This window comes from Loxodonta africana, chromosome 12, assembly GCF_030014295.1.
Source record: "Loxodonta africana isolate mLoxAfr1 chromosome 12, mLoxAfr1.hap2, whole genome shotgun sequence".
Taxonomy (NCBI): domain Eukaryota; kingdom Metazoa; phylum Chordata; class Mammalia; order Proboscidea; family Elephantidae; genus Loxodonta; species Loxodonta africana.
Window position 1 is genome coordinate 49,791,560 of NC_087353.1, and position 17,184 is coordinate 49,808,743.

The following is a 17,184-nucleotide window of genomic DNA, read 5'->3' on the forward strand; positions in this document are numbered from 1 at the left end:
AGTTAGAAAACCCACAGATACATTAAATACATAAAATTTACTTATATACACATAGTCATAGGCTATGGGGTTGTTGTTAGGTGTCATTGAGTCAATTTTGACTCCCAGCGACCCCATGTCTTACAGAGTAGAACTGCTCCATAGAATTTTCTAGGCTGTAATCTTTATGGGAATAGATCACCAGTTCTTTCTCCCCCAAAGCTGCTGGGTGGGTTCAAACTGACAACCTTTGGGTTAACAGCTGAGCGCTTAACTGTTGTGTCACCAGGGCTCCTGCCATGGAATGAGGAATATAGAATTATAAAATTCTCCTAGCCATTTAGGAAGCATTATACGAGGTTACCATCAAGTAATGATAAGAATTTTTATTTTAGGAGTTATTAAAATTACTTTCTTACTCTCTTAATAATTTAAAAATACACATCAAACTCCTTAAATTTAAATAAACATTAGAGCCCTGGTGGCACAGTGGTTAAGAGCTCAGTTGCTAATCAAAAAGTTTGCAGCTTGAATCCAACAGTTGCTCCTTGGAAACCCTATGGAGCAGTTATACTCTGTCCTATAGAGTCGTTATGAGTTGGAATCCACTTGATGGCAATGAGTTTGTTTTTTTGTTTTTATAGCAATATTGGTCAACTTATTTGATATAATCAAATTTTCACTCTACAGGTCATGGGCTTTATTATTAGGCAGGTTAGCCCATAAAAAGTTTACTCTTCATTACTAATATTACCTATTCTTGGAGAAATATGTCTAGTAGTTAAAGATCACTCTGCCGTATTGAATTTACTTTGTGTGTTAAATATATATAAGATAACCTTTTGACTTTGTAATAGTCTATCTGTGGTTTCTCAGGCCATAAAATCTCTGAAAAATGAAAAAGAGTCCTGAGGGGGATTTCTAACCGGGTTGCTTTCTTTAGGCCTTCATAAGCAAACCAAAGTTCTCCATCTTCATTTAAATGTCCCAAATCCTCCACAGAGAGCCTGGAAAACAAGGAAGGTAAGAAAATAATCTTTCTCATGTTTTACATCTTTTAAATGTGTGATAATGCACAATGGTTGTTAAAGCGAAAAATGGTTACCTGCTTCTTACGCCTTCAATATCATAGCTTTCAAGAAGTTGTTTTGTGATCTCTGACATCTTTTCTATAAGAAAAAGGCAGAGCTTGTATAAATTACATTTTTGCATGATTTCCTTTCTCCTATTCCCTTTCCAGGGCTCAGTTCTCAGACTTTATACAGAATCTCCAGCTAACCAACACATCAGCTAACTAACCTACCCAGGTAGCCAACAAATCAGGTAACTAACTTAACAGCTATCTAACCAACCAACTAGCTAACCATCCTACCAGCTATCCAACCAACTAGCTATTCAATCTACCAACTAACCAACCTACCAGGTATCCAATCAACCAGCTAACCAACCAACTTCATGTTAATCAAAAGACACATTTCCTTACAGTGACACACCTATGACAAATTCAGTCTGTACCCCAGAGACTAAGTGACTCATGTTTTTTGTTACCTCTCATTTCCCGTTTCTGTGACTGCACATGTTTTTCCACATCTATCTTCTGTGTCTGAAGTAGCTCTATCTCCTTTTCGAGCTCAGAGACTATCTGAATTACAGCAATGTTGAATCAGATGAGGAAAAAAATAGCTGTTATTATTTATATCACATAAAGGGAACAGTATTATAGTATTGTGTGTTGACATAAGGCATCTTCACTGTAGTTTCTTAATTAAAATAATATAAATCCATCACTGCCCATATAGCTTGGCCTCAAAGCATGATTAACTGCTTAAAATGTTGTTACTTATTCCCAGACTTACCTGGTTATATCAGTAGAATTATCTTTTCTAGTACATGAAGGACAAAAATAACTACTTCCTACAAGTTCTGGGTGGGTTGGAGGGAGGAAGAGCTGAGAAAAGTGAAATCATAGGACTAAAATTCTCTTCCACTGGATAATAAAATCTTAGATGGAAGGATGTGGGCAAAGTTGCCACTTTCATAATTATGGGTCTCAGCTTCAGCCAGGCTTAGAGTGGAACAGCGGCAGAGGCAGGGTGATCTCAGGAGGTCTGGGAGTTAGCTGTGGCCTGTGGGCTGGGGTCCACCGAGGGGTAGCTCTGGTTGTGGGAACGAGATAGTGCCTGCCTTTCGTAGGCCTTATCAGCTCAGCCTGAGAAAGGATCACAGGTTTGTGCTTTTTTAGCTAAGGGAGGTAAAAGACTTTCAGAAACAGCAGGGTAATAATTGACTCCTTCTTGATAGTTTCCCAGTTACTCTGAGTGTTGATGAGCTATAGCCCATTTCTACAGAGGGTGAGGAGGGGATCTAATGGACTTACTGAGCACTTTACATACACGACCTGGTCCTCATGACAGGCCTATATGTGAATAAGAGCGATCTTTTATGGTAGACCAGGTTGACGGTGGACAAAGGACTATTGAGTCCTAAAGTGCTGCTTTTCTTTACGATGCTTCGGTGAATGCTCCAAGTCATATCTGTATTTACTTATGCTTCATAAACTAATCACAACACATAAACTTGATGACTTGTGGGCTTATTTTCTTTGAAAATAAGACTTAAGTCCTTAATATATCACATTAGAGAGTGTGGACCTCGATTTTCACTACAAAAGAGGAAGTGAGTGATATCTACTGGTGACTCACTCCAAATGCAGGTACACAGTTTCCTGAATTTCAGATGCTGACTGTAGCCAGATGACATGACCCTACAGATTGGCATCAGTCTTACATGATTACTAAGAATGAAGTCGTCTGGTAAAAGTGACCCTTCCTGGTTATCTGGTCCAATCCCCTAATTTTAAACAATAGGAAACGAGGGCCCACAGAACATGGTCAGCTCTATTAAGAAATTCAAAGGCTACCTGACGTGATTCCAAAAGCTCTTCTAAAACATGCATGGCTATTCCAGAGCATATGTGCATAACCTTAACAAATAATTCTACCATGGGTTTCACATAGTTAGTGGAAGCTTAAAAGTGTTCCAATTTAAACCGAAATGTTTTACATTTTTTCTGGGTTGTATTTAAGCAGGTTTGTGCTTTTTGGCAAGGAAGGAATTCAGTTAAGCATTGATTGTCTAAGCACGGATCAATACTTTGTGGATTTTATGGTAACAGTTTAAATGGAAGATTCAGATAATAAAGTAATTTAATTTGATACAGATATTTATAGATATATCACAACATGATGAACTATATAACAAGGTTCACGTCAATTTATAATTTAATTTGGATGTACTCTGTAGGACAACATATTTCAATAATTATGTAAACATAACCTCAAAAAAAGAGTAGTGAAAATCGAGGTCCACACTCTCTAATGTGATATGTTAAAGACTTAAGTCTTATTTTCAAAGAAAATAAGCCCACAAGTTGTCAAGTTTTATCTGTTGTGATTAGTTTATGAAGCATAAGTAAATACAGATATGACTTGGAGCATTCACCGAAGCATCGTAAAGAAAAGCAGCACTTTAGGACTCAATAGTCCTTTGTCCACCGTCAACCTGGTCCACCATAAAAGATCACTCTACTCACATATAGGCCTGTCATGAGGACCAGGTCATGTATGTAAAGTGCTAAATCAAAGGCAGCTTTGGAGTTCATACTTGGAATGACTAAAGGAGACAGAGCCCTTTCTCTGTGGCCTCTACACAGGTGCTTTAGCTGTCTAATTCTGGGGGAACGTGAAATTGCTTTCGCTCAGGGAGTTAAGTTAGGGTTCGTGTAAAAGTAAGAAGGGCTTCTACCTTTGTCTGCTTGCTCAGTTGGGCCACTTCCCCCTTCAAGCCACTAGAGGTGACGCGCTCTTCCTCCAGTTGATGGTGGAGTTGCATCTTCTCGTCCTTGAGAGCTTGAATTTCTCCTTTCAAAGACCAAATCTGCTTCTCATAGTCTTGAGTTTTCAGTTCAAAACTTTTTTCAAGAAGTCTACACCTCAAAGGAAGAGAGTAATTAGTTTAAAATAGTCTTTATCTTGAATTAGAACAATATATCATTTTGAAAATAATCAGAGGAGACTAGGGAAAGGAGACAATTTAATTAGTACCTATGTGACAGTTCCAATAGACAATGACCTTATTTTTAGGAGACTCCTCCCTGTTCTTTTAGGTTAAAGACAGTCTTTTCACCCTCTGATCTGAGAAGGGTGGCTCTACAATGATTATACGCAAGAAACACATCGAGAAGGACTGAATTTAAAGACACAATGGTTGCTGAGGCATTGTATACCAAAGCCTCCCTGGTTTCCTGAAGTCCACTGGAGGGGCTACTTCCCTCAGCAAAAACCTTGGCCCGTTCTCCAAAGTGCTGGCTCCTTCCCAGTTCCAAGGATTTCGAAGGGTCTTGGTTTGATTCTAGGGAAGTTAACATATCCATGGACATGTCCACAGGTCCAGGCCTTCAAATATTCGAAAATAAACTGCAGCAAATCCAGGTGCTCAAAAGTCCATGGAAACTCAATTCATTTGTGAGAAGATGCCTCAATTAAATATGTGATAATTGACTAAGAAAATAACTGAATAGAGATACATGACCAAGACCAGCCCAATGGGGCCCAGTCAGAACTGAGGCAGTACTAGGCCTCTGTGCATGTATTAAGTCACCATTCTACTTGCTAGGCCGTAGCTTCAGTCCTCTCAGCTTTATGGCCTGCTTTTAGAAACCAAAGAGAAAAATCCCCAGAAAGAGAGCCATATTCCCAAAACATTTTTGTTTGATTCCCTTTTATAGATATTAACGATCTTTTTAAAGTTTTTCCCAGGTTTTTCAAAAGAACTTAGTGTTTCTAAGAGGTGGGTAAAATACTTTAAAGAAGCAAATAGTAGCTGGAAGTCTTACGTAAAGAATCTTAGGTTTGTACCCTAAGCTGGCTGGGGGTGCACCCACATACTGCTGCATCTTTGCGCCTCCCACAGGCTGTGGCAGGACCAAGACTTGCCATTCAGCTGGGCAGGGGACAGATGAAGCCACAGGTGAGTGCTGGTGAAGATGAAGAATGAGAGACTAGAAAAACACGGTGCTCCCTTCATCTGCCTGCCCAGTACTGGCTCCACTGGGATTCCAAAGAGCACACATGACCTGGCCTCAGCCTGGCTCTCAAGCCCACAGCTTGAAATGACCACTTCTAAGTGGCCAGGGTGAGATGCCAAGAGTTGATTCCTCTTCTAGAGTTAAGAGTTCATTGAAAAATATATTTTTCAAGGCAAATGAGTTAAATATACATATTTAACAACTGATGGAGGATCATGAAACACTTCGTGTGTTTGTTAAGTTGGAGCTCCAATGACAACCCCTTCCCTCACCTTTCTGGGATCCTGCCCTTACCAGACCCAGGCCGTCCTGCTGACCACACAGGGAAGTTATACACGCTACCACCCCAGGCAGCCCTACGCCTTCTAGTGCCCAGCAGAGACTTGCCAAGAATGTTCCTTCTCTCCCCAGAGCCCTGCCATGCACCCTTACTTTGAGATGCAAAAGCCTTTGAGTCGCTTTTCTAAGAGATAAGGGCACAGACTGGAGCCCTTGAGATTAGCAAAGGGTTTGATACTGAGCTAGGAAAGGTGGAACTGGTATATCACAAGCTCATGGAGACCTGCCTCAATTTTTCCAGGTGGGTTACATACATTATTGTCTGGGACAGGAGTCAAATTAACAGGTGCAATAGGTGGGCGAAGGGAGAGAATTTTATTTCCTACACAATAATCTTAATTCTTGGACTTGCTGAAAGCTGACTTACTCTGAACCTCTCATCATTTCAGCAGTAAAGTGAAAGCAAGAAATCCCTAGTGGTCCTGGGTACCTATCCAGCAGGTCCATGGTGCCCATCCAGCAAAAGGCATTTGGTCAACTGTGTAGTGCCCAAGAGGAGCATACCATGAAACGTAGCTTTCACAAATCTCAAAGCCTCTCATCTCCTAAAAACAGTCCACCCTGCTCTTCAGTATCTGTGCTCTGCGCAGAGCTAGCTGCTATCTGCAAGCTGAGAAGCAAAAGATAAAACAGCAGAGACAGAGAAGGTAGTGGTAGCTTTAAGGCAAACTAGATTTCATACATTCTTTGTCGTTCTTCTTTTTGCACATCATCAAAGAGCTGCTTGGTGAGGTTGTCCATTTTCTCTGTGAAAAGAGAAGATTCTTTGAAACATATCTGCCAAACCAAGGTCTTGATTGCTTCATATCATATTTAAGAAAGTGAGAATGTAAGATCAGTCATGTGACTGAAGGTAATGGTTGTAATGGTTGTTTTTTATAAACTAGGAATATAGATAAGGGGCTTTCAAAAAAAAAATTCTTACAAATGTTAGAATCTCTGAATAGTCTCATTTACAATACAGCAAAACCTGTGAAAGCCAGAACATCTATAAGGTGGAAACCCGTTAGAGAAGGAAAACAAAAACATTCTCCACTAATAGACAGCAGTAGAAAAGTGGTAAGACTGCACCTTGTCAGAGGTGGATATCTTGGAAGACCCATAAAAACAAGATAGTCCCATTGAGTTCCAGCTCTCACAGGTTTCACTGTACTTTTATTGGCCTGGACACTTTTATTAAAATATGTAGGCTTTGAGATAATAAATATGTTTATTAAAAATAAACAGGAGAAGGGGGGCCAAGATGGCTGACTAGGTAGACGCTACCTCAGATCCCTCTTGCAACAAAGACTCGGAAAAACAAGTGAATCAATCACATACACGACAATCTATGAACCCTGAACAACAAACACAGATTTAAAGAGTTCACCTGAGTGACAGAGATGGAGAACGAACAACTACGGGGAAGCAGCGACTGTTTTTGGAAACTGGAGCCAGCGTCCCAGTCAGGTAACCTTGGCGCCGGGCTTAGGGCTGGGCGCAGGGGAGCTGAACACAACACCTTGTGACGGCGCAAACATGGGGCGCAGCCCTACCCCTCTGAACTGACCCCGGGAGGGGGCCCAGCCAGTCCGCGCGGGTGGAGTGGCAACTCGGCTGGTGGGAGGAGAAGTCCCCGGGAGGCAGTGACTGGTTTTGGAGCCGGGAGTGCAGCCTCCCAGCCGGGGAACCTTGGCGCCGAGCTTTGGACCGGGCACAGGGAAGCTGAACACGGCATCCAGTCCCAGCGCAAACACGGGGCGCAGCCCTACTCCCCTGAACTAACCCCGGGAGGGGGCCCAGCCGGTCCGTGGAGTGGCACAGCGAAGCGGCTGGCGGGACAAGAAGTCCCTGGGAGGCAGCGACTGATTTTGGAGCTGGGAGTGCAGCATCCCAGCAGGGGAACCTTGACGCTAGGCTTTGGACTGGCAGTGGAGGATCTGACCATGGCTCTAGCGGGCCAGACCCTCGGGGACAATCTCCACACAGCCAGCACACATAGGCGACACGCCCCTCGGGAATCTCAGATAAAATAGTCATCCCAAGCAAGATAAGCAACTTTGGCTATATTCCAGGGTGCTACTCTCTCCTGTTTTTCTGAACCCTTCCCTCCCCTTCCCAGGCGGCTTCATTAACATTGGAATTTCCTGAGCCAGAGGGAGAATGGCTCCTGCTCTGCGGCTTTTCTTTTCCTTTTTTTTGGGGGGGGGGGGTCTTTTCCTAACCCATTCTTCCGGCCTGAGAGAAGCAACCACAAAAAACCCAGGGACCAAAAATTCTTCCCTAATTGGACTAAAAACACAGAACCATCTACAGCCAAGCATATATGATCCAAATCTCGGGCTTTCATCCTTACAGGGAACAAGGTGGCTGTTATAATGCAAAGGCAGTTCTAATAAGGATCTGACTGCATTTTTTTTTAGCAGATTTACTGGAAAAACAAGTTTCCCAGGTCTGATATCTCTGCTTATTCAACAGAGCCCTAACTGACCCACAACAGGGAACTGAGGGCTGAAGCTACCCCCAGACCACCTAGCCTCTTGCCTTAGGGGTCTAAGGAGGGTGACACCTACCAATCAGTAGAGGTACTTGCATTGGGTGCCTAAGGTACAGCTGCAGTGCCCTCCCACCAAGGTGCTATAGGAATAGAGACACACCTACCTCACTGACATTTGGGGGAAGCCTGTCAGCATCCTGCCCCCCCTGGAGTGTGAACCCCAGCTGCTAATAGAATCTGGTGCACACAACTATCACCACTACTTCTCGAGGTGGATAGGTGTTAGGGTACAGCACACACTTGATGACCCAAAATCAGATTCTACTCAAGAATAGTGAATAGACTCAGGCATATATATCTGGCAACAGCCCAAACCAGCTGGTAATAGGTCATAAGTAAGTCAAGGGCTACAACAAACAAGACAGCACAATCTAGTAGCCCATCCACGTATATTGAAAGAAAACAAAACAAGATAAGACTCAGTGAGCAAATATAGAACAAATCACTACTCTATCTTAGTGATGGCTCGGAGACAGCAGTCGATATCAAACCACATAAAGAAGCAGACCATGACAGCTTCTACAACCCCCAAAACAAAAGAATCAAAATCTTTCCCAAATGAAGATACGATCCTGGAATTATCAGATACAGAATATAAAAAACTAATTTACAGAATGCTTCAAGACATCAGGGATGACCTCAGAAATGAAATAAGGCAAACTGCACAAAAAGCCAAGGAAGACACTGATAAAACAGTTGAAGAACTCAAAAAGATTATTCAAGAACATAGTGGAAAAATTAATGAGTTGCAAGAATCCATAGAGAGACAGCAAAAGATTAACAATAAAATTACAGAATTAGACAACACAATAGGAAGTCAGAGGAGCAGACTCGAGCAATTAGAATGCAGACTGGGAAATCTGGAGGACCAGGGAATTAACACCAACATAGCTGAAAAAAAATCAAATAAAAGAATTAAAAAAAATGAAGAAACCCTAAGAATCATGTGGGACTCTATCAAGAAGGGTAACTTGTGTGTGATTGGAGTCCCAGAACAGGGAGGGAGGACAGAAAACACAGAGAAAATAGTTGAAGATCTGCTGACAGAAAACTTCCCTGACATCATGAAAGATGAAAGGATATCTATCCAAGATGCTCATCGAACCCCATATAAGATTGATCCAAAAAGAAAATCACCAAGACATATTATTATCAAACTTGCCAAAACCAAAGATAAAGAGAAAATTTTAAAAGCAGCCAGGGATAAAAGAAAGGTCTCCTTCAAGGGAGAATCAATAAGAATAAGTTCAGACTACTCAGCAGAAACCATGCAGTCAAGAAGGCAATGGGATGACATATATAGAGCACTGAAGGAGAAAAACTGCCAGCCAAGGATCATATATCCAGCAAAACTCTCTCTGAAATATGAAGGCGAAATTAAGATATTTACAGCTAAACACAAGCTTAGAGAATTTGCAAAAACCAAACCAAAGCTACAAGAAATACTAAAGGAAATAGTTTCGTCAGAAAATCAATAATATCAGATACCAGCACAACACAAGGTCACAGAACAGAACATCCTGATATCAACTCAAATAGGGAAATCACAAAAACAAATTAAGATTAATTAAAAAAAATGCTCAAAACAGGGAATCATTGAAGTCAATATGTAAAAGATCACAATAATCAAAAAGAGGGACTAAATACATGTGGCATAGAACTGCCATATGGAGAGGGATACAAGGCGATATAGGACAATACAAGTTAGCTTTTTACTTAGAAAAATAGGGGTAAATATTAAGGTAACCACAAAGAGGTATAACAACTCCATAACTCAAAATAAAAACCAAGAAAAACGTAACGACTCAATAAACATAAAGTCAAATACTATGAAAATGAGGATCTCACAATTTACAAAGAAAAACATCTCAGCACAAAAAAGTAAGTGGAAAAATGAAATTGTCAACAACACACATAAAAAGGCATCAAAATGAGAGCACCAAACACATAAAATACTTGTCTATAATTACGCTGAATGTAAATGGACTAAATGCACCAATAAAGAGACAGAGAGTCTTGGACTGGATAAAGAAACACAATCCGTCTATATGCTGCCTACAAGAGACACACCTTAGACTTAGAGACACAAACAAACTAAAACTCAAAGGATGAAAAAAAATATATCAAGCAAACAATAAGCAAAAAAGAAGAGGAGTAGCAATATTAATTTCTGACAAAATAGACTTTAGACTTAAATCCACCACAAAGGATAAAGAAGGACACTACATAATGATAAAAGGGACAATTGATCAGGAAGATATAACCATATTAAATATTTATGCACCCAATGACAGGGCTGTAAGATACATAAATCAAATTTTAACAGAACTGAAAAGTGAGATAGACACCTCCACAATTATAGTAGGAGACTTCAACACACCACTTTCGGAGAAGGACAGGACATCCAGTAAGAAGCTCAATAGAGACATGGAAGACCTAATTACAACAATCAACCAACTTGACCTCATTGACTCATACAGAACTCTCCACCCAACTGCTGAAAAGTATACTTTTTTTTCTAGCGCACATGGAACATTCTCTAGAATAGACCACATATTAGGTCATAAAACAAACCTTTGCAGAATCCAAAACATCGAAATATTACAAAGCATCTTCTCAGACCACAAGGCCATAAAAGTGGAAATCAATAACAGAAAAACTAGGGAAAAGAAATCAAATACTTGGAAACTGAACAATACCCTCCTGAAAAAAGACTGGGTTATAGAAGACATTAAGGAGGGAATAAGGAAATTCATAGAATGCAATGAGAATGAAAATACTTCCTATCAAAACCTCTGGGACACAGCAAAAGCAGTGCTCAGAGGCCAATTTATATCGACAAATGCACACATACAAAAAGAAGAAAGAGCCAAAATCAGAGAACTGTCCCTACAACTTGAACAAACAGAAACCGAGCAACAAAAGAATCCATCAGGCACCAGAAGAAAACAAATAATAAAAATTAGAGCCGAACTAAATGAATTAGAGAACAGAAAAACAATTGAAAGAATTAACAAAGCCAAAAGCTGGTTCTTTGAAAAAATTAACAAAATTGATAAACCATTGGCTAGACTGACTAAAGAAATACAGAAAAGGAAACAAATAACCCGAATAAGAAACGAGAAGGGCCACATCACAACAGACCCAACTGAAATTAAAAGAATCATATCAGATTATTACGAAAAATTGTACTCTAACAAATTCGAAAACCTAGAAGAAATGGATGAATTCCTGGAAAAACACTACCTACCTAAACTAACACAATCAGAAGTAGAACAACTAAATAGACACATAACAAAAAAAGAGATTGAAACAGTAATCAAAAAACTCCCAACAAAAAAAAGCCCTAGCCCGGATGGCTATACTGCAGAGTTCTACCAAACTTTCAGAGAAGAGATAACACCACTACTAGTAGAGGTATTTCAAAGCATGGAAAATGACGGAATACTACCCAACTCACTCTATGAAGCCACCATCTCCCTGATACCAAAACCAGGTAAAGACATCACAAAAAAAGAAAATTACAGACCTATATCCCTCATGAACATAGATGCAAAAATCCTCAACAAAATTCTAGCCAATAGAATTCAACAACATATGAAAAAAATAATTCACCATGACCAAGTGGGATTTATACCAGGTATGCAAGGCTGGTTTAATATTAGAAAAACCATAAATGTAATCCACCATATAAATAAAACAAAAGACAAAAACCACATGATCTTATCAACTGATGCAGAAAAGGCATTTGACAAAGTCCAACACCCATTTATGATAAAAACTCTCACCAAAATAGGAATTGAAGGAAAATTCCTCAACATAATAAAGGGCATCTATGCAAAGCCAACAGCCAACATCACTCTAAATGGAGAGAGCCTGAAAGCATTTCCCTTGAGAACGGGAACCAGACAAGGATGCCCTTTATCACTGCTCTTATTCAGCATTGTGCTAGAAGTCCTAGCCAGGGCAATTAGGCTAGACAAAAAAATAAAGGGCATCCGGATTGGCAAAGAGGAAGTAAAATTATCTCTATTTGCAGATGACATGATCTTATACACAGAAAACCCTAAGGAATCCTCCAGAAAACTACTGAAACTAATAGAAGAGTTTGGCAGAGTCTCAGGTTATAAGATAAACATACAAAAATCACTTGGATTCCTCTACATCAACAAAAAGAACATCGAAGAGGAAATAACCAAATCAATACCATTCACAGTAGCCCCCAAGAAGATAAAATACTTAGGAATAAATCCTACCAAGGATGTAAAAGACCTATACAAAGAAAACTACAAAGCTCTACTACAAGAAATTAAAAAGGACATACTTAAGGGGAAAAACATACCTTGCTCATGGATAGGAAGACTTAACATAGTAAAAATGTCTATTCTACCAAAAGCCATCTATACATACAATGCACTTCCGATCCAAATTCCAGTGTCATTTTTTAAGGTGATAGAGAAACAAATCACCAACTTCATATGGAAGGGAAAGAAGCCTCGGATAAGCAAAGCATTACTGAAAAAGAAGAAGAAAGTGGGAGGCCTCACTCTACCTGATTTTAGAACATTATACAGCCACAGTAGTCAAAACAGCCTGGTACTGGTACAACAACAGGCATATAGACCAATGGAACAGAATTGAGAACCCAGATATAAATCCATCCACATATGAGCAGCTGATATTTGACAAAGGCCCAGTGTCAGTTAATTGGGGAAAAGATAGTCTTTTGAACAAATGGTGCTGGCATAACTGGATATCCATTTGCCAAAAAATGAAACAGGACCCATACCTCACACCATGCACAAAAACTAACTCCAAGTGGATCAAAGACCTAAACATAAAGACTAAAACGATAAAGATCATGGAAGAAAAAATAGGGACAACGTTAGGAGCCCTAATACAAGGCATAAACAGAATACAAAACATTACCAAAAATGATGAAGAGAAACCAGATAACTGGGAGCTCCTAAAAATCAAACACCTATGCTCATCTAAAACTTCACCAAAAGAGTAAAAAGACCACCTACAGACTGGGAAAGAATTTTCAGCTATGACATCTCCGACCAGCGCCTGATCTCTAAAATCTATATGATTCTGTTAAAACTCAACGACAAAAAGACAAACAACCCAATCAAGAAGTGGGCAAAGGATATGAACACACACTTCACTAAACAATATATTCAGGCGGCTAACAGATACACGAGAAAATGCTCTCAATCATTAGCCATTAGAGAAATGCAAATTAAAACTACAATGAGATTCCATCTCACTCCAACAAGGCTGGCATTAATCCAAAAAATACAAAATAATAAATGTTGGAGACGCTGCGGAGAGATTGGAACTCTTATACACTGCTGGTGGGAATGTAAAATGGTACAACCACTTTGGAAATCTGTCTGGCGTTATCTTAAACAGTTAGAAATAGAACTACCATTTTTTTTTTTTTTTTTCTACATCGCGACCATACAACCCAGAAATCCCACTCCTCGGAATACACCCTAGAGAAATAAGAGCCTTCACACAAACAGATATATGCACACCCATGTTTATTGCAGCTCTGTTTACAATAGCAAAAAGCTGGAAGCAACCAAAGTGTCCATCAACAGATGAATGGGTAAATAAATTATGGTATATTCACACAATGGAATACTACGCATCGATAAAGAACAGTGCCGAATCTGTGGAACATTTCATAACATGGAGGAACCTGGAAGGCATTATGCTGAGTGAAGTTAGTCAGATGCAAAAGAACAGTTATTGTATAAGACCACTATTATAAGATCTTGAGAAATAATATAAACTGAGAAGAACACATACTTTTGTGGTTACAAGGAGGGGAGGGAGGGAGGGTGGGAGAGGGTTTTTTACTGATTAGTTAGTAGATAAGAACTGCTTTAGGTGAAGGGAAGGACAATACTCAATACATGGAAGGTCAGCTCAACTGGACTGGACCAAAAGCAAAGAAGTTTCCGGGATAAACTGAATGCTTCAAAGGTCAGCGGAGCAATGGCGGGGGTTTGGGGACCATGGTTTAAGGGGACTTCTAAGTCAATTGGCAAAATAATTCTATTATGAAAACATTCTGCATCCCACTTTGAAATGTGGCGTCTGGGGTCTTAAATGCTAACCAGCCGCCATCTAAGATGCATCAGTTGGTCTCAACCCACATGGAGCAAAGAAGAATGAAGAACACCAAGGTCACACGATAACTAAGAGCCCAAGAGACAGAAAGGGCCACATGAACCAGAGACTTACATCATCCTGAGACTAGAAGAACTAGTTGGTGCCCAGCCACAACCGATGACTGCCCTGACAGGGAGCACAACAGAGAACCCCTGAGAGAGCAGGAGATCAGTGGGATGCAGACCCCAAATTCTCATAAAAAGACCATACTTAATGGTCTGACTGAGACTAGAGGAATCCCAGCGGTCATGGTCCGCAAACCTTCTGTTGGCACAGGACAGGAACCATTCCCGAAGACAACTCATCAGACATGAAAGGGACTGGACAGTGGGTAGGAGAGAGATGCTGATGAAGAGTGAGCTAATTATATCAGGTGGACACTTGAGACTGTGTTGGCATTTCCTGTCTGGAGGGGGGAAGGGAGGATAGAGAGAGTTGGAAACTGGCAAAATTGTCACGAAAGGAGAGACTGGAAGGGCTGACTCATTAGGGGGAGAGCAAGTGGGAGTACGGACTAAGGCGTATATAAACTTATATGTGACAGTCTGACTTGATTTGTAAACGTTCACTTGAAGCTCAATAAAGTTAATAAAAATAAATAAATAAAACAAATAAAATAAAATAAACAGAAACACTTTAGGGGAAAAATGATCAATTTATGACTGAGTTTCTCAATCTTGGCACCACTGACATCTTGGGCTGGCTAATTCTTTCTCGTAGGGTGCTGTCCTGTGCATTGCAGGATGTTGAGCAGCATCCCTGATCTCTCCCCAGTAGATGCCAGTAACAACCCCTCCCAGTTGGGACAACCCAAAATGTCTCCAGTTAAATATCACCCCTGGGAAAAATCACCCCCTACTGAGAACCAGTGATTTATGAAAACCAAGGAAAGAATAAAATATCTCTCTTCATCCAGGAAGAGTGCACACAAGACAGCAGCTGCTTCGTTTAAAAACAAGAGTCTCAAACACACAATCCGTAGGCTAGGGGGACACTTGACAGCTAGGAAATAACCCCTCTGGTTCAGGACATACCACAGCTATGATGACCCCATTCCCAACGTGTCCCACCAGCATGGGAACAGAGATGGAGGCACGGCCCATCGAAGCCGACATTCATCTTTGCGTTCCACCTCATCTCTGAGCCAGGGGGAGCCCAGACATGAGGCGAAGATAGAGTTTCTCCAAATTACTTGGCTTAAAAAAAAAAAAAAGGCAATAGTTTGTCTCGTCCAGTGCCATATGTCACTCTGTGAAAGTAACAGCTTCAGAACACCATGAGTCTGTCAGGAAATCCTGGGGTAAATAGTTGTGCTTTACTTTAGAAATCAGCACATTTGATGTAATTTCAATGACCCATTCACCCACAGCTTTTGCCTTAATTCTGGTGCTTACTGTCTTGGGCCATTCAAATGGGCTAAAGAGGTTGACCAGATGTGACTATCTTCCCAAGGGCAACATGATTGTGTCCATGCTAAGCTGTAATTGCAAAGAGGGAAGTGTCATTTGTTAATATTCCTATCTTAGGAGATAAGAGAAGGCAGGTGCTTTTAACACGATGGTGTTTGCTTTTGTGCCGGGGAGAACTACAGGATAAGCAGTTTATAAATACAAGTTTTAAGGTTTTCACATACTTTTTAGAAGGGTCTATAGAATTATCTACCTAAATGTGGCATTGTCAAATATATAATTCTCAGGTTACATTTGTAGAAACTTAACTTTTCTTATTAGAAATTCCACTGAAAGTAGTTAAAACACACACACACCTATAAGGAGTGTGTTATAATAAAAAGGTGTGAAGGGCGTAACCCCTTTCCTAATTCAGCTTCAAGGTTTACTCACAGAATTCTTACCTCCTTCTGTTCTTTTTTTTTTTTTTTTTCCTGTTCAACACTGAGATTCACAAGGCTCAAATGCTCACATATTAGTCCTATAGAGACAGGACAGAGGACCCACAGTATCTGGAATGAGAGGTCATGCCTTGCTCCTTGGCATCACCTGAACTGCCTTCCCTGCGTTGCAGACCTGGACTCAGGATGCTTACTTCTTCCTCACTGACACATGCTTCTCCCACATGCTGACCTGCACCCATGGGGCTCTGTGCCCCTTCAGGTCCTGACATGTCCTTTGCCTCCTAGGCCTGTGCTATGTGTGAGAATCCGGATTCTGAACCTTCCTACTCTGCTGCCCCCAGTTGGAGTTTAAGAAAAAGATCCCTGGATAAGATAATGGAACGTGGCGGTTTAAACTATCTGGCCAGGAACCATCAGGGTAGTGTTCCTGTTGCCTCTTTTGGGATTTAACAAGTGCCCTCACTTCGAACTTGGAAAGCTATGGATGAACAAAGCTAGGCCATGGGTGGCTGCTCCTCACACACAAAGAAAAGTGATACCCGTTGGTTCCCAAGGGACCAGTATTTGACAGCCTGAGGGTGATGTGGTTCGAGTGCCAAGCAGGGCCCCTATTTCCTAATGCAGAAGTTCTGGGCTTAAAGCCCAATGATCTGTCCTTTGTAAATGGCCCCGGAGGTTCTGAGGCAGACAGGGTTGAAGATTGCTGTGCTTACGACAAAGAACAAAACAGATGAATCTAGGAATAAATCTAACCAGGGACGTAAAAGGTGTATACAGAGAAAACAAAACACCACTGCAAGAAATCAAGAGACCTACATAAATGGGAAAACATACCATGCTCCTGGATAAGAAGACTCAACATTGTGAAAATGTCAATTCTACCCAAAGCCATCTACAGATACAATGCAATCCTGATCCAAATTTCAACAGCACTTTTTTTTTTATTGTGCTTTAAGTGAAAGTTTACAAATCAAGTCAGTCTTTCATACAGATATTTATATACACCTTGCTATGTACTCCTAGTTGCTCTCCCCCTAATGAGACAGCACACTCCTCACCAGTATCATTTTCTATCTTATAGTCCAGTCCAATCCCTGTCTGAAGAGTTGACTTTGGGAATAGTTCCAGTCTTGGGCTAACAGAGGTCTGGGGACCATGACCTCTGGGGTTCTTCTAGTCTCAGTCAGACCATTAAGTCTGGTCTTTTTA

The 17,184-nt window shown here is 40.7% G+C and overlaps 1 protein-coding gene across 1 annotated transcript in view; it reads right to left on the minus strand.

The window, feature by feature from the left end:
• Positions 1-17,184, minus strand: part of MYO5C (myosin VC) — a 157,524-nt gene that overhangs the window by 24,093 nt on the left and 116,247 nt on the right. The window contains exons 24-28 of the mRNA XM_023539503.2: positions 6,087-6,150; positions 3,784-3,964; positions 1,528-1,621; positions 1,085-1,148; positions 906-986 (exon numbers count right to left, since the gene is read on the minus strand). Coding sequence (XP_023395271.1) covers positions 906-986; positions 1,085-1,148; positions 1,528-1,621; positions 3,784-3,964; positions 6,087-6,150 — 484 coding nt within the window. The remainder of the gene's footprint in view (positions 1-905; positions 987-1,084; positions 1,149-1,527; positions 1,622-3,783; positions 3,965-6,086; positions 6,151-17,184) is intronic.